This window comes from Scyliorhinus torazame, chromosome 5 (genome assembly GCF_047496885.1).
Source record: "Scyliorhinus torazame isolate Kashiwa2021f chromosome 5, sScyTor2.1, whole genome shotgun sequence".
Taxonomy (NCBI): domain Eukaryota; kingdom Metazoa; phylum Chordata; class Chondrichthyes; order Carcharhiniformes; family Scyliorhinidae; genus Scyliorhinus; species Scyliorhinus torazame.
Genome location: NC_092711.1, coordinates 281493409 through 281512432, shown reverse-complemented (window position 1 = coordinate 281512432; position 19024 = coordinate 281493409). Strand labels below are relative to the sequence as shown.

The window sequence follows — 19024 nt, the reverse complement described above, 5'->3', positions numbered from 1 at the left end:
CAAAATCTATTTTTAATACACCCTGAAAAGGAAGCACTGAACTTGAACACCTGATGGGGCACATCTACAAATTTCAACCTCAACAAGTGAGGCTGCCAACCTGGATCTTAAAAGGCAACTTTGGTCTCTTCATTGTCAAGGCAACCAAAAGTACAATTTCCTGGATTGGTCAACCCAATGTGAGAAACTTTAATGAGACTGCTTTATGACAGGCCAGCATAATTTATAAAAAAATATGAAGTAGGTACTATCTTCGGGCTGCGAGTACTTCCCCTCTTTGAGTGATGTGTCCATTTCATTCACAGATCTATACACTCTGCAAAATTTAAATATGAGATCATGTAAATATAGTTATGGTGCACTCAGTTACCCTGCATGCACAAAACAACTTTTTCAGGAGTGAGTCACTTACCATTAGATCACTCAGAGCACTGGCAGCTTGTTCCTGTTTTAGATTGCCTTTTATAACATGCCACGCCAACTCATATAAAGCTTGTTGGATATCTGTTTCACAATTAAATTAAATCAATGTTAGTAAAGGGGCATTAAAACTGCAGCACCAAACAATCATAGAATTCCTGCAGTGCATTTGGTTCTTCGAATCTGCACCCACCTTCCAAAAGAGCACCCAGTCCCCCACTTTATCACCATAACAGAAAACCAGGAAATCCAAGAAATAATCCATCAGCAATCAAAAAAGATAGACTTTAAATCTGTTCTCCGAAACAGTCAATCAAATTTTAATGACTAAAATGTTAACACAGGATTAATAAATGAAAATTAAATGAAAATCGCTTATTGTCACAAGTAGGCTTCAAATGAAATTACTGTGAAAAGCCCCTAGTCGCTACATTCCGGCACCTGTTCGGGGAGTTAGTAACTAAATCAAAACTAAACTCATCCTCGGAATGTTTTCAGTTTAAAAACCCATGTTACAATGGATGCAATCAAATTATTCTGCCACCCGTGACAGATAGCCAAACTTGCAAAAGCAGTGTAAAATATGCAAGCAACAATTACGGTACCTTCAACATAAAGATTAAAACTACAGTATTTTCTCTAACGATTGCGTGACGTACGCAGGCAAGTTAGTAACAGTGTGTAAAATTTACTTCAAATTCTTCGCCAGCCCATTCTTTGCAGGAAAATATATTAGCCCATCTAACAAGATACTTCTTGCCCATCTGCTGAACCAGTCTTGCTCCGGTACAATATAGATTCTTTACAGACAAGAGATATTTGATCTTTTTTCCCCTTGATAATCGGTGACATATTTCCCAACACTTCTGTTCTGGTCATATTCTATTAATAGCCCCACAGAAAACTGAAGGTAGGATGAGGTGACAGTTGCATTACACAAATGCTGTGCCATGGTCACTCCCCACAAGAGAAAGACGAACTACCTCCTTCTGACATTCTCAAGAGATGGGCAATAACTGCTGGCCACGCCAGAGACATCCATATCCTATGGATCAATTTTTAAAAAATTAAGACCAACCAGATTTGTAGGGTCATGGTTGTGGACAGCTCAATCTTCCAGAGTGCATAACTTGGGTTAAATTTCCACACAGCTTCTCCTTATCAGGCCCCAAAAATGCCAAGTGGAATAGTGGGAACTCCAGAAAATTGCAAAACATAATTTCCTCGGGGTTTTCATGGCCCTTTCATGGAAATTATAATTGACAAAAAGCGAAAAAACAGAATATTCTGAACTCTTTTTTTTAATTATGGGGATCTTGTACAGAGAAGTGGTGCTTGAATATTCAAGAATTAGAACTCATGCTATTATTCCAATTTCAGACACATTGAACTTTTCATCTCAACAATGAAATCTCTACAATTGCTTAGTGGCAAGGCACCGCCCCCAATATGAGGAGGCAATACACCCTACTCTAGAATCATAAACTACTGAGGTAGTAAGAGAGAGAAAAAATCACTCATGGGAATTCAGAAGTATTTGAAAACTAGAACAAAAGAATTTTGAGAAAAATAGAAACGATTTTCAACATTTGCAGAGCCAGTAGAGAATAAGGTCGGGGACGGTTTTGCATACAATAATTTTGAAGGAGCAATGGGACATCAAACAGCATCAGGCTATAATTTTCTCAGAAAGAGTAAGTAAGTCAAGGGGCGAGGAGGAAAGTGTTAAAATATCTTCGAGTGGTGACAAATGGTGGTTTGGGGTTCGAAGCTCACTTCAGAGTTGAGCAGAATTTAAAGGCTTTACGTCATCAGTTGAATTTGAGCAAACATCGATGAACATGGACAAAATTGGGGGGTAGGAAGTGCAGCACGGTGGCGCAGTGGTAGCACTCCAGTCTCACGGAGCCGAGGCCCCAGGTTCGATCCCGGCTCTGAGTCACTGTCCTTGTGGAGTTTGCACATTATCATAGAATTTACAGTGCAGAAGGAGGCCATTCGGCCCATCGAGTCTGCACCGGCTCTTGGAAAGAGCACCCTACCCAAGGTCAACACCTCCACCCTATCCCCATAACCCAGTAACCCCACCTAACACGAAGGGCAATTTTGGACACCAAGGGCAATTTATCATGGCCAATCCACTTAACCTGCACATCTTCGGAATGTGGGAGGAAACCGGAGCACCCAGAGGAAACCCACGCACACACGGGGAGGATGTGCAGACTCCGCACCGACAGTGACCCAAGCCGGAATCGAACCTGGGACCCTGGAGTTGTGAAGCAATTGTGCTATCCACAATGCTACCGTGCTGCCCCACAATGCTACCATGCTGCCCCCGTGTTTACGTGGGTTTCACCCCCACAACACAAAGATGTGCAAGGTAGGTGGATTGAACACACTAACTTGCCCCTTAATTAGAAAAAATGAATTGGGTACTTTAAAATTTTTTTTTTTTAAATTGGGGGGTAGTGTTCCTGAGTGGGGGTTTGGAGGGAAAGAAGGCTAATTTCTTGCGGACACCATCAAGGATGTATCAGCAATCTTCCTCCGCATTCCATTTACAGTTTTGATAAAATTCATGGGTTTCTGACACTACATGAGCGACAACATTTCAAAAATATTTCATTGGTTTGAAGTCCTTTTGGACTCTCAGAGGATGTGAAAGATGCTAAATGAATGCAAGTTCTTCCTTTATATTAAAATGTGACCCCAAATATCATTGTTTGGGCCTTGACCTTTTGCATATCACACACAGCAGCTACCAAAAAAAAACAAGTTCTTGATGTTCATGCCACAATTACAAGGGAAAAAGAGTGGCACGGCGGCACAGTGGTTAGCACTGCTGCATCATTGCGCCAAGGACCCGGGTTCAATCCAGGGCCACTGTCCTTGTGGAGTTTGCACATTCACCCTGTGTCTACGTGGGACTCACCCCCACAACCCAAAAGATGTGCAGGGTAGGTGGATTGCCACGCTAAATTGCCCCTGAAATTTATTTTCAAAAACATTGCAATGTTAGCCAGTATATTAACATAACCCATTTTATTACCAAGGTGCCTGTCAAATTCCATGAATAAAACAAGTGCGAAGCCAGATAATTACATAAAAATAGGTAAAGACAAAAGCATCAAAATAATCCTTTGTAGTCATGTTATTGTCAATGTTAGAATCCGTACCAGGGAAACAACTTTCCTTTCAATAGATTGAAGGCTGGAAACAAGGATTGACCTTCAAACCTAAATTGAAAGAGACAATTCATTGAGTCAACCAATGGACTTCAGAAGGCCTCAGATAGTCATTCCTACTCTTGATCCAACTTGGAAGATTGCTCCCAGCCTTCCGCAGTTCCATGTGCTAAGAACAGCATTTTGAGCAGGACTACAAAGGTCAGAGAGTCATAAACAGCAGAGAAGGAGGTCATTTAGTTCATCAAGTCCATGCATGCTGGCTCTCCACACAGTCATCCAATTGCAAAATAATTGCAATCCGAAGGGTGATTCAGGGTGCCATGTTAACCAAACATTCATCTTCTCAACATGCATTCAAACTGAAGAAACTCTTACCTTTAAATGTTACATCGTTTTCACCTCGGTTTTCACTAAGACTGCGGCATAACTGTACACTGTAAAATAAAAGATGTTGGAAACTTTAAAAGAACTGGCCAACAGTCAAAAACTGTACAATCACAATTTCATGTATTTCTAAATGCAAGTTATTTTCTTTAAAAAGTACATATTTTCTTTAAAATAATATGACTGCTGACATTACATAGGATTCCAGGAGTTGGATTCCTATTCATAACTATTCGTGCAACCAAATTTAAACCAATTATTAATGTATTCCTTTCATTCATAACTTGTTGAACACTGTAACTAAATGACACAGAACAGGCCGAAGTACCATCTCCGGTCAGCAAAATTTTAAAAAAATATTTTGCTCTAAAAATCATGTTAATATTAGACCTGTCAGCCGGCACAGTGGTGCGGTGGTTAGCACTGCTGCCTCACGACGCCGAGGACCCGGGTTCGATCCCGGCCCCGGGTCATTGTCCTTGTGGAGTTTGCACATTCTCCCCGTATCTGCGTGGGTCTCACCCCCCACAACCCAAAGATGTGCAGGTTAGGTGGATTGACCATGCTAAATTGCCCCTTAACTGGAAAAAAACAATTGGCTACTCTAAATTTGAAAAAATAGATATTACCCCTGTCAATAAAATGGTATAATGGCTGAATGCTCCAAACCAAAGATTTTGCTGTGATGTTCACTCCTCAGCCTATTGCCTCCACCTACACAGGTAGAGAATCATATTTGTACTCTAGACATTGCAATAGCTGCCACCGGGAAATTCCTTTCTTTTTTCCATCACTGGAAATCAGAAATAACTTAATTGTAAGGCAAGACTATGAATACTGAGATGAAGAAAACTATTTTCAACCAGTGAAAAACACTCAAGAAATCCTTTGCAGAAACAACGTGAGCCACCTCATCTCAAGCCTCTGTGCATTTGGCTTTCTCACAAAAATAAAGCTTCGGAGACATTAAAATGTGCATGTTAGATTCTTCTCACGAGTGGGAAAAACTGGGAGGAAAAAAAATGTTTCCAGACATTAAATTACAATGCAAGAGCTTGATGAAATGACTGTACAAGAAATTGCAATGAAACTCCAAATACTAACTAAATGAAAGCAACTTTGAAACACGCTATTACAAACTAAAGAGCAAGAACTGAGACGTATTATTCAGCTTTGAATAAATTTTTAAAAGACGATGTCAACGGGTTAAATTAACTGACAACATATGGCAATGCCAAGTACACATTCAACAATCTCCTGGACAGAGACCGAACGTACAATCCAAGACCTGGGACTCCGGAGGAATTAACTGGGAAGTCTGAATTTCCTATGGGCAACTCCCCATGACTCATCATGAACATCTCAGACAGGGCAGCACATGATGCAGTGGTTAGCACTGGGACTACGGCGCTGAGGACCCGGGTTCGAATCCCGGCCCTGGGTCACTGTCCTTGTGGAGTTTGCACATTCTCCCCGTGTCTGTGTAGGTTTCGACCCGCAACCCAAAGATGCGCAAGTTAGGTGGATTGGTCACGCCAAATTGCCCCTTAATTGGAAAAAAAAATAATTGGGTACTCTCAATTTATTTTAAAAAAAGAAAAAAAAATGAACGTCTCAGACACCCGAGTTAGAGTTGGACACTTCAGACAGTTCAAACATACTTACCTGCACAATCACCCAGGACATGGTAAACAAATAAATCCTGGTCCAGCTCCTTTAATTACAGAACTGACCCTCCCTCCCCCCCCCCCCCCCACCCCTCCCCTCACCCATACACCCCAACCCCTGATTAAACTACCTCTCCCGCCCAAGCTAATCTCCAACCATCTTACTAACCGCACAAGCCAACGTACCCAAAACTCATCTACATACTCACCCACCTTCAACCCGACCCACTTACCTCATCCATTCATCCCCTTGCCCATTCATCAACATTCATAGTGGACATTTAAACTCACTGCACAGTATGGAGTGCAAAAAGTAAATTGTCCAGTCTTCCTGCCAAAGCTACTCTCCTGCAATGGAGTTCTCCAATGAACTATACACTCTTCATGGGATGTGGACGCCGCTAGCTGGGCCAGCATTTATTGCCTCTCCCAGAGGGCATTTAAAAACCAACCACATTGCTGTAGATCTGGAGTCACATGCAGACCAGACCAGGCAAGGACGACATTAAAAGGACATTAGTGAACCAGATGGGTTTTTACGACAATCGTCAACGCTTTCATGGCCTTTTCATTCCAGATTTTTTTTTTTTTTATTCAAATTTGACAACGACCATGGCAGGATTTGAACCAGGGCTCCCAGAGCATTATTCTGGGTCTCTGGATTATTAGTCTAGCGACAATACCACTACACCACTGCCTCCCCGGAGTTGTCAAGCTCAGAAGATCTGGCGAGAAATACAGAGCGACATCGGAGCACAGAAAAGTACGGTTGGAGTTGCAATCCATTGGTAACTACAACTTTACTGAAACTTCAGGCCAGTGAGAAAAACTGACGTCAGAATTGGATTTTTATTTCTTTTTTTTTAATGCCCACAACCGACTAAAAAAGAATTGGGTACTTTAAATTTCAAAAAAAGTAATGGGTTGTTGCATTATCTGAACAATTGTAAATTGAATTGAACACTGTGATCATCAGTAAACATTCCACTTCAGGCTTCATGATGGAGATGAGGTCGCTGACGATGTGGTTAAAGATATTTTGGCCTCATATGCCCTGAGGAACACCGGCAATTATGTCCAGTTGCTGAGATGTTCCTTGACCATAACCTTCCTTTGTGCCATTGAAGACAGATGCTGAATTAATGTCAAGAGCAGTGACTCTCACTTCGCCTCTGGAATTCAGCTCTTGTTCTTGTATGGACAAGGACTGTGATCCGGTCAGCAGCAAAGTAATTCAGGATCTGGGGCATGAGATGGGTCAAGTAGATGAAATGCATGTTGGTGAACATTTAGGGAACAGTGATCGTAGTATTCAAAGTAAGCGTTTGAGAGGCATACAAGTGCAGATAAAAAGACAGAGGTGGATCCGATTAAAGGACAAAAAAGGGAATCTGTGCATAGCTGAGCTACAAAATGAGTACCTTACATTCGTCTTCTGAGGGAGAAGTAACAGCAGAAATTGCAGAAAGATGAGCCATAATTTTTCAAATATCCTTCAATGTTAATGTTAGAGGGCTGGAGAATCGAAAATGTCACATCCATGTTGGGCGGCACGGTGCCACGGTGGCACAGTGGTGAGCAAGGCTGCATCACATCGCCAGTGACCCAGGTTAGATTCTGGCCTCGGGAAGTGTTTGTGTGGAGTTTGCACTTTCTCCCCGTGGGTTTCCTTCAGGTTCCCCGGTTTCCTCCCACAATCCAAAGTTGTGCAGGTTAGGTGGACTGGCCGTGCTAAATTGCGCCTTAGGGTGGGATTGCAGGGCGGGGTTTGGGCCTAGGTAGGGTTGTCTTTCGAACTGTCAGTGCAGACTCGATGAGCCAAACGGCCTCCTCTGCACTGCAGGGATTCTGCGATTCTATGTTCAGAAAGGGTGCAAGGATAAACCCAGGAATTTCAGGCCAGTCAGTTCAACCTCAGTTCTGGGAAATCTTTCAGAAATTGTAACCTCAACGTTAACAGTCACTTGGACAAGTTTGGATTAATTAAGGAAAGTCAGCATCAGTTTATTAAAGACAAATAAGTGTTTAACTAGCTTGATTAACCCTCTCAGTTAGCTTGTCAAAAGTCTCAATGTCAATAACGCGGTCGTGTGGCATTTGAAATGTGCCACACAACAGGCTTCCCAGCAAAGTTGAAGCCCATGGAAAAAAATGCAAAGTGGCAGCATGGATATGAAATTAGCTGAGGGCAATAAAACAGACAGCAATGGTGAACAAATGTTCATCGGACTGGAGGGCGGTATATAAATGGATGTCTTTACATACGCAGATGACTTTTTCTTGATATATATTAATCATTAAGATTCAGTGAACAATGACAAAATATGGAAGTATTACAAACAGAGAGAACAGCAATGTTAGACTTCAAGAGGACTTCGGCTGGCGGAAGAGATGGACACGTGCCAGATGAAATTTAATGCAATGTGAAGTATCAACCGATATATTTGGGAGGCAGAACAAGGAGAGACAATATAAAACAAAGGATGATAAAGGGATGCAGGAAGAGATTATTGAAGCTAGTAGGACAGGTTGAGAAAATGGTTAAAAAGAGATATGGGATCCTGGGTGTTATAAATAGTACAATACAAAAGCAAGGAAGTTCCAAAAAAAACATTTATTAATCACTGTTTCAGCCTCAACTGGAGTGGTGTGTCCAATTCTGGATACCATATTTTAGGAAAGATGGGAAAGTTTCAGAGAAGATGCAGGAAAGATTTCCGAAAATCATTCCAGGGATGAGTGGTTTCAGTTAGATGGACAGATTGAAGAAGCTGGAACATCTCTCCTTCGAGAAGGAAGGTTGAGAGGAGATTCAACAAGTGTTCAAAAATATGAGGAGTCCAAGCAGAGCAGATGGAAGAAACGGTTTCCATTGGCAGAACAGTGAAGAACCACAGAGCCAATTTCGGGTACGTGGCAGAAGAATCAACCGCAGAAGAATCAACAGCAACATGTGGAAAAACATATTTAAAAATACATGTGGTCAGGATTGGGAATATACTGCATGCGAGTGTGGCAGAGGTAGATTCAATCCGAGCTTTCAAAACAAAATTGGATAAGCACCTGAAGAGAACATTTGCATGGCTACAGTGAAAGGAAAGGAGTGTGGGGCAAGGTGACTTGCTAATGCAGAGAGCAGGCAAAGACACAATGGGCCAAATTACCTCCTATTGGCATGGTTCAAAGACAACAATCTCTCCCTCAATGTCAGCAAAACTAAGGAGCTGGCTATTGACTTCAGGAAGCAAAGTGTCGTACAAACCCCTGTCTGCACGGTGGAGATGGTTGACAGCTTCAAATCCCTAGAAGTACGCAATGCCAACAATCTGTCCTGGTCCATCCTCGTCGACGCGACGACCATGAAAGCACAACTTTGGCTATACTTCCTCAATAAATTAAGGAACTTCGGCATTCCACATTGACTCTCACCAGTTTTTACAAATGCACCATAGGAAGCATCCTATCTGGCTGCATCACAGCCTGGTATGGCAACTAATAATAATAATAATAATCTTTATTATTGTCACAAGTAGGCTTACATTAGCACTACGATGAAGTTACTGGGAAAATCCCCTAATCGCCACCCTATTCGGGTACACCGAGGGAGAATTCAGAATGTCCAATTCACCCAACAAGCACGTCTTTTGGGACTTGTGGGAGGAAACCGGAGCATAACCCACGCAGACACGGGGAGAACGTGCAGACTCCGCACAGACAGGGACTCAAGCGGGAAATCGATCCCAGGACCCTGGCGCTGTGAAGCAACAGTGCTAATCACTGTGTTACCGTGCCGCCCAACTGCTCGGCTCAAGACCGCAAGAAACTACAGAGTCGTGAACACAGCCCACTCCATCACACAAATCCGCCTCCCATCCATGGACTCGGTCTACCGCAGCCTGGGAAAGGGGGCAGCATAATCAAAGGCCCCTCCCCACCCACATTATTCTCTCTTCCATCGGGCAGATGATACAAAAGCCAGAGAATACGCACTGACAGATTCAAAAACAACTTTTGCCCCGCTGTTACCAGAATCCTGAATGACCCTCTTATGGACTGAACTAATCACTCTACGCATCTTCTCTACTGTTGTTGGCACTACGCTCTATGCTTCACCCCATGTCTTTGTCTATGTATTTAGATTGTGGATTTATCATATGTCCTACGTTTTTTCATACATGGAACGATCTTTTTCATACATGGAACGATCTTTTTCATATATGGACCTGGATTGTATGCAGAACAATACTTTTCACTGTACCTCGGTACACGTAACAATAAATCTAAACCTATTGTGCGGTAATCATACTACGATTCTAAAACATAAACAAAGTATTGGAGAATAACTGGTACTTCATTGCACTGTTAATCGCACCTTCTGTCACATCACTGACGATCAGAAGTAGAATGACAGGGCAGTAATTGGTCCATTTTGATATGTCCTGTTTTTTGAGGAAGGACACACCTGGACAATGTTCCAGAGTCACGTAGATAGATCGACATCTGAGGGAGACACTCGCAGATTGGTTACGATGTTGGATCTATGCACCAATGTCAGCTTTGGATGAGTGGTGTTTCCCCGGGTATGGGTAATGTTCCACATTTTCTATGGCTTCTCCATTGATTTTGATGGAAGGAGAGACCAGATCTTGCCCTGGGGTGGTTTGGTAAAGGATTGAGTCTTCTGGAGGTTGAGGCTAAGACCAACTCTTTGGTATGCTTCTGCAAAGGTGTCAAGCATGGCTTGGAAATTCTCTTCTGAGAGAGTGGAAATGGCAATGTCATCCGCATACTTAAGTTCCACGAGTGAGGTAGTGTTGTTGTCTTCTTGGATTTCAACCAGTGGAGGTTGAAAGGTTTTCTGTCATCCTGTGGACCATGTCCATGACACTGGGAAGCTTGCTCTTAATAAGGTGAAAGATAATGGAGATAGAGATTGAGAAAAGGGTGGTTGTCATGACTCCAGTCATTACCTCAAAGGTTTCTGTCTTATTTCAGTCAGGGAGGACTGCTGCCGATATCTTGTCGTGGAGGAGTCGGGAGGATGTTCATGAATTTCTCTGGACAACCGGAATGTGACAGAGTCTTCCATAGCATTTCTCAATTGACTGAGTCAAAGCATTGGTATCATGGTTATCTCATTGGACTTTTATTGGATTAAAATGCCATCATCTGCTGTGGTGGGGCTTGAACCCAGATCACCAGTATTACCTTGGGTCTCTGGGTTAATAGTCCCGTGACAATACCACAACGCCACTATCACATGCATGGACAAAGCTGTTTGACAAACTATGCCAAAAGTTAACTTTGGCATGGTCAACAATTCACTGTGAATACTTTACTTCTTAACCCCGAAATGAATGAACAACTTTTTCAAAGCCACAATCAACTCCATGAGAGGGGCAGCCGAATTACTCTGTTCCACTTACATAAATATTCTCAGTCTCAACTCTTTTCAATATTCCTCTAATTTTCTTTGCGCATGAGGCCTGCAATAAACTGGCCTTGATGGGTCCTCTCATTGGCCTAGATCATTGAACAGGATTGCCAGTTTCACTAAACACCTGAGGGTACTTGGCAATCATTTTGTCATGGTAAAGTGGAGATATGATGGGCCATGAGTTTACAGATCATTGTTGCCGTCCCACAGCACCTCATGGATGCCCAGCATGGAGTTGCTAGGTCTATTTTAAATCTATCCCATTAAGCACAGTGATAGTGCCACAAAACACAATGGAAGATATCCTGAATGTGAACACAGGACTTGGTCTCCACAAGGCCTGTGCGGTGGTCACTCCTACCAATACTGTCATGGACAGATACATCTACCACAAGTAGATTGGTGAAATTAAGTCCTGAGTGTTTTCCCTCTGGTTGGCTCCCTCACCACTTGCCACAGACCCAAACTAGTGGTTATGTAATTTTTGGATTCAACCTGTAATAATGCTATTGTATCATTCATGGTAATGGACATTGAAGTTCCCCACCGAGAATACATTGTGCCCTTGCCACCGTTAGTGCTTCTTCCAATTGGTGTTCAACATGGAGGTGCAGGGGTTGGGGGGGGGGGGGGGGGGGGATGCAGTAGCAGACGGCTTCCTTAACCATGTATGACTTATGCTATAAGACTCCATGGGGTCAGCAGTCAAAGTTAAGGACTCCCAAGGCAACAACCTCCAGACGGTTTCTGCTGTTTGGCATGCACGCAGCCATGTGTTGTAGGTTCACAATGTTGACACATCATTTTCAGGTATGTCTAATGCTGTTCCCGACGTGCTCTCCTGCATTCTTCCATTGATACAGGGTTGCTCATCCAGCTTGATGGTCAAAGTAAAGTGGAGGAAATGTTGGGCCACGAGCTTAGATATGCCTAGTGCTTCTCCTGATCCACCTCTGCTGGGTCTGTTTTACCAATAGGACAGCACATGACGACGGCGCCTGCCAGGTATAATTCGGTGAGTATGACTCTCAAGCTGTGGGACAGCCCTGCCAATTTTTGCGCAAGTCTCCAGGTGTTAGTGAGGATGAGTTTGCAGGGTCAACGGTGCCTAGGTCGATGCCATTTGGTCTGTCCAATTCCATTTACTTTTTTCATTTGTAGCAGTTTGATACAACTGAGAGGCTTGTTAGGCTTTTTCAGAGGGCAATTAAGAGCGAACCACATGTCTGTGGGACTGGATGAAGTGCAGAGTGAATGCTGCTCCTTCCCCTCCTCCAGACGAGAACACTAGGTGAACCAAATGGGTCAACAATGATTTTATGGTCACCATTGCTGAGACTAGCTCTTAATTGCAGATTTATTGATTGAATTTAAATTCCACCAGCTGTTATGGTGGGATCTGAACCCAGGGCCTCTGGATTACTAGCACAGTTACATAATCATTACCCCACTGCCATCGCAGGTGACTTCAAGTGATCTAAATTGGCTGAAGCTGGGCATCTGTGCTTATACTGATGAGGATCTCAGGAGGAGGAGAAGGAGAAGCGTTCACTCTGCACTTCATCTTGAAAATGTTCGGTAACACTAATAATAATAATAGCTTATTGTCACAAGTAGGCTTCAATGAAGTTACTGTGAAAAGCCCCTAGTTGCCACATTCCGGCACCTGTTCGGGAATGCCGGTACGGGAATTGAACCCACGTTGCTAGTCTTGTTCCGCAATACAATCCAGCTGTTTAGCCCATTGTGCTAAACCAGCCCCAGGCTGGTCTTCAGTACTTACATAGTGGTTTATTCCATTACGGAAAATAGGGTGTTCAGGGAATCTGTTCCGCCCATACTTTGCTCATTTGCGGCAACTGGCAATCAACAGCAAGTTTCCTCGTCCGTGGTTGACCCGAAGTCATGAACCTTTGTAGGGTCCTAAGTTAAGTTTGAGGTTCCCCAAAGTCAATCACTCATCAGACTGTGTACCACTATGATCGCCAGCTCAAGTGGATTTGATAGGACAGGATGAGACACACTTTAGGGTGAGAACAGTGGAGTCTGGGATATTGCCTGGTCGGGACAATTCTGTTACGATGACTGTTTCAAACTGCTATTGACTGGTCTGTAAGACGAGACGGATATCCCAACTTTGCCACCATCTTCAAATGTCAGTGAGGACTCGGAGGATTGGACTGGATTTGTTTATTGTCACGTGTACCGATGTACAGTGAAAAATATTTTTCTATGAGCAGCTCAAACAGATCATTAAGTGCATGAAAAGAAAAGAAAAAGAAAATACATAATAAAGCAACACAAGGTACACAATGTAAATACATAGACACCGGCATCGGATGAAGCATACAGGGGTGTAGTGTTAATCAGATTAATGAAATGAAAATGAAATGAAATGAAAATGAAAATTGCTTATTGTCACAAGTAGGCTTCAAATGAAGTTACTGTGAAAAGCCCCTAGACGCCACATTCCAGCGCCTGTTCGGGGTGGTTGATACGAGAACTGAACTGTGCTGCTGGCCTGCCATGGTCTGCTTTAAAAGCCAGCTGTTTAGCCCAGTGTGCTAAACCAGCCCCTGGTCTGGTCGTTTAGGAATCTGGTAACAGCGGGGTAGAAGCTTGTTTTGAATCTGTTTGTGTGTGTTCTCAGACTTTTGTATCTCCTGCCCGATGGAAGAAGTTGGAAGTGAGAGTAAGCTGGTTCGGAGGGATCTTTGATTATGCTTCCCGTTTTGCCCAGGCAGCGGGAGGTGTAGTTGGAGTCAATGGATGGGAGGCAGGTTCGTGTGATGGACTGGGCTGTGCTCACGACTCTCTGAAGTTTCTTGCAGTCTTGGGCCAAGCATTTGCCATACCAGGCTGTGATGAAGCCAGATAGGATGCTTTCTATGGTGCATCTGTAAAAGTTGGTAAGAGATAATGTGGATAAGCCGAATTTGCTTAGTTTCCTGAGGAAGTATAGGCACTGTTGTGCTTTCTTGGTGATAGCGCAATGTGGTCGGACTAGGCCAGACATTTGGTGATGTGCACCCCTAGAAATGTGAAGCTGTTAATCATCTCCACCTCGGCCTCATTGATGCTGACAGGGGTGTGTGCAGTACTTTGCTTCCTGAAGTCAATGACCAGCTCTTTAGTTTTGCTGGAATTGAGGGATAGATTGTTCTAATTTCACCACTCCATTAGGTTCTCTATGTGTCCCCCCCTGTATTCTGATTTGTCGTCATTCGAGATCCGGCCCACTATGGTCATGTCGTCAGCAAACTTGTAGATGGAGTTGAAAACAAATTTTGCCATGCAATCGTGTGTGTACAGGGAGTATAGTAGGGGGCTAAGTACGCAGCCTTGCGGGGCCCAGATATTGAGAACTGTTGTGGAGGAGGTGTTGTTGTTTATTCTTACTGATTGTGGTCTGTGGGCAGAAAGTCGAGGATCCAGTTGCAGAGTGAGGAGCCAAGTCCGAGGTTTTGGAGTTTTGATAAGAGCTTGGCTGGGATATGGTGTTGAAGGCGGAGCTGGAGTCAATAAATAGGGGTCTGGTGTAAAGATGCCCTGGGGATGAGTGTAAGGCCAGGGAGATGGCGTCTGCTGTGGACCGGTTGCAGCGGTATGCGAATTGCAGTGGATCAAGGCATTCTGGGAGTATGGAGTTGATGCGCTTCATGACCAACCTCTCGAAGCACTTCATTACGACTGATGTCAGGGCCACCAGACGGTAGTCATCGAGGCAAATTGCATGGTTCTTCTTTGGCACCGGTATGATGGTGGTCTTCTTGAAGCAGGTGGGGACCTCGGAGCGGAGTAGGGACAGGTTAAAGATGTCCGTGAACACATCTCGTAGCTGGTCCTTGCAGGATCTGAGTGCACGGCCAGGGACCCCATCCGGATCCGTCGCCTTCCAAGGGTTCACTTTCAGGAAGGCCGACCTGACTTTGGAACTGTAACGGTGCGTATGGTTGTGTTATGGGCTGCTGGGGCACTCGACAGCGGATCGTTGGTTTCCTGCTCGAACCGAGCGTAGAATGCATTGAATTCATCAGGGAGGGGTGCACTGCTGCCGGAGATACTGTTTGGCTTTGCTTTATAGCTCATTATGTTGTTTAGGCCTTGCCGCAACCGCTGAGAGTCTGTAACGCTAGTCTGTAACTCTAGCTAGGTCTGATATTCTCTCCTGGCATCCCGGATGGCATTTCGGAGGTCGTACCTGGATTTCGTGTATAGGTCAGGGTCGCCTGATTTGAACGCTCCCTCCTTCAGTAGGGAGTCAATCTCATGATTGAGCCATGGTTTCCGGTTGGGGAACGTATGTACTGTTTTCTTTGGCACGCAGAGGGTTACTGAATTGGGTGTGCCTCGGATGCAGCAACTAGCCCTGCCAGGTTTATTCTGTTCCTTTCTTGAAGTTTGATGTAACTAAGTGGCTTACTTGACAGTAAAGACTCAACCACAGTGATGGGGGACTGGAGTCACATTCCTTTTCCTAAAAGGGGTCATGAATGAGGCAATTCGGTTTTTGCAGCAATCCATGGTCACTTGGACTGTGGTACCAGATTTTAATTTTATAAATTCAAAATCTCAAATTGCCAGGAAACACTAGTCCATGACCACACTTACCATATACTTCAGATCATCATGGTGTAAAGACTCTTCCTCTTGATTCCCTTTTTCCCCCCTTCTTAATTTTTGCTGTTATCATTTTGATCCATGGATGTTTAATGGACATATATCTTTAAGTCGAGTGGGGAAATAAGGAACTCAACAGTTACAAAAGTTAAAGACTATGCTAGCCTTTGGGGAACAGTAGAACTCAGACTGTGGCACCCAAGAGTGATCGGAGGGATTTGGGTCGATTGGTTGGCTGGTGGCCAATGAATTGGCAACCGGCTGTATTCTGCCCTTAACAGGTGATGGTGATTGGATCTTATTTTTCAAAAAAATATTAATTTGAAGTAGCCAATTCATTTTTTTCAATTAAGGGGCAATTTAGCGTGGCCAATCCATCTACCCTGCACATCTTTGGGTTGTGGGGGTGAGACCCACGCAGACACGGGGAGAATGTGCGAATCCACACAGACAGTGACCAGGGGCCGGGATCGAACCCGGGTCCTCGCCGCTGAGTGGAACCTGCCCATGTGGTTTGATTTTCAGACAGCCGAGGAAGTTGGGAGACCTGGACAATCAGAGGAAAGGACCTGCTCTCTTTTTCTTCCTTGTTTTTCTCCAGAAAAACTGCATAGTTGCTCTATTTTTGAAACTGCAGAGACCAGACTGAATCTACAGTTGAAACCATTACAGACTGGAAGCAGAAATCCCGAATTGAAAGTCTGGATTGAAGAAAGGTGTGCTACAAACAACCATCTGAAACAAAGACTCTTATTTTATTTTTCGCTGTTATTTTTACACCACTCATCTACCCTCTATATGTATCAGTCGTGTGTGTATCTATATATAGATACACACACACATATATAAATAAAAATAAAATATACAGATAGAGGGTGGGACGCGTTTAAGTGGGGGGGGGGGTAGGAATTGGATAATATTTAACCTGTTGTATTTGACGCTTATTTAATTTTAGATATTGCTGTTAATAAACTTAATTGCATTTAAATTTACAAACCTGGTGACTGTTATTGGGCAGCTAAGGGCCAAAGACATTGGGTGTTTTTCTAAGAAATATTTATTAATTTCAATTGTACTGCAACTCTGGGTCAAGTGAGTTGGAACTGACCGCACACTAGCCCAGCGGGTTGTAACAATGAATGAGAGTTCTGTTAATGGGAGTGGCCAGTACAACTGAACGAGAAAATATCTTGCATCAGGACTCAAACATGCGACTTAGGTCCACAGACTATAAACACACTGAGTTCGAGTCAATATCAATGATCAAGCAGTCCTTTGATGGGGCGGCACGGTAGCACAGTGGTTAGCACTGTTACTTCACAGTTCCAGAGTCCCAGGTTTGTAACCTCTGCAATCATGTCATGAAAATGGTGTATTATAACTTATCAGTCTTCACAAATAAAACTCAGGGGACACCATGTGCTGTTTAAAAAAAAGAGAATACCATCCTCAGGCAGATCCGGATGTGCACAGGCCTGGTGCCCAGCGGGGCAGAATGCCACCTCCTGACATCAGCGCACTATCCCAGTACCAGCTCATCCTGTCGTCAGTGCGCTGTCCCAGTACCACCTCCTCCTGATGTCAGCGTGCTGTGCCAGGAACAAATTTCTCATTAAAATGGCAGAGCCTTCGCACCAGAAATGGTGAGAATGAGGTCACACGCCCAGCACATGATGTCACACGATCAGTGCTTTGGCTGCAAAATCCTGAAGGAGATGCTCCTCCATTTTGTAGCTGTCAGCAAACAAGCAACAGGAGAGTGTGAAGAGTTCAAGATGGATCAGTTTGTAATAAGGAAGAGAGGGCCAGAAACACAAACTGGTCTGGATTTCACAATTGAATCCACTGGAGCTTCTCAGGAGTCTCCATGACAGGGCGAAGCAGTGCTGGTGTGAGTTCCAGGGCCTCTGAAGAAGAAGCTGAAATCGGAAACAAAGCAGTCCAAAGATAATTTCTTCAGGTCTGGTTTTATTAATTGTGCCAATGCAAATCAGGATGCAATGCCCATGTGCACTATGTGCAGGGAAGTACTGGCAAATGAAAAATTAAACTCTCAAAACTTCAATACCATTTGAGGACAAACCTCTCAATTTTTTCAAAGGATTCAGCGAGAAATTAAATCATCAAGGGCAGCACGGTGGCACAGTGAGTTAGCACTGCGGCCTCACGGCGCTGAGGTCTCAGGTTCGATCCCGACTCTGGGTCACTGTCCATGTGGAGTTTGCACATTCTCTCCGTGTTTGCGTGGGTTGGAGGACAAATGTGAGCGGTGCCAGAGGGGCCCGGCCAACCACATCCACATGTTCTGGGCTTGCCCAAAGCTTGCTAGGTTCTGGACAGCCTTCTTTGAGGCAATGCCCAATGTCAATTGTATTGCAACTCTGGGTCAAGTGGGGTTGGAACTGACCGCACACTAGCCCAGTGGGTTGTAACAATGAATGCGTGTTCTGTTAATGGAAGTGGCCAGTACAACTGAACGAGAAAATATGTTGCATCAGGATTCAAACATTTGACTTAGGTCCACAGGCTATAAACGCACTAGGTTCAAGTCAATATAAATGATAAAGCAGTCCTTTGATGGGGTGGCACGGTAGCACAGTGGTTAGCACTGCAGCCTCACGGCACTGAGGTCCCAGGTTTGATCCCAACTCACCCGCGGGGGTGAGGGCAAAGCAATGCCCAATAGTGGTAATCTTCGGGATATCGGAGCAGCCAGAGTTACACATGGGGAAGGGGGCCAAAGCTGCAGGCTAGCTCGCGGACCTCTCGGAATTTCTCCACCTGGAGAAGATGAAGTACGCCATCAGAGGGTCAGAGGATTGCTTCCTGGACACTTGGGGGCAGTTCGTCGGCCTGTTCCACTGGAGAGTGCTTCTCAGGAGTCTCAACGGCAGGGTCTCCGGGGGGGGGGGGGCACGACACCACAATTGGGGGGGGGGGGGGGAAATAGTCATAAAATATCCAGAGGGCAACAAGATGTACATAGAGTTAGTTAAATGAAGGAAAAAATTAACCTCTGTAAAATAAAGTAAATTAGAGCGGGCAAGGAAAATGTAATGTATATACACAGCTACTGTTTATAAATATGAGAAAAGCCAATAAAAAGATGTTTTAAAAAAAGTGTTTGCTTGGGCTTCACCCCCACAACCAAAAATGTGCAAGCTAGGTGGATTATGTTATAGGCCAGGGTTTAGAGAACCCCAAAGTGTATCTCGAGTTCACCTGACCCACAACTTTTAATAGATTGTGGTATGGGGAGCACACGGCCCACTCTACAGGTGTGGTACAGCAGAAATGGAAAAGTATTC

At 44.1% G+C, this 19024-nt stretch overlaps 1 protein-coding gene across 1 annotated transcript in view; it reads right to left on the bottom strand.

Moving 5' to 3' along the window:
- thoc2 (THO complex 2) overlaps positions 1–19024 on the bottom strand; it is a 193707-nt gene that overhangs the window by 159651 nt on the left and 15032 nt on the right. The window contains exons 2-3 of the mRNA XM_072505632.1: positions 3984–4042; positions 413–504 (exon numbers count right to left, since the gene is read on the bottom strand). Coding sequence (XP_072361733.1) covers positions 413–504; positions 3984–4042 — 151 coding nt within the window. The remainder of the gene's footprint in view (positions 1–412; positions 505–3983; positions 4043–19024) is intronic.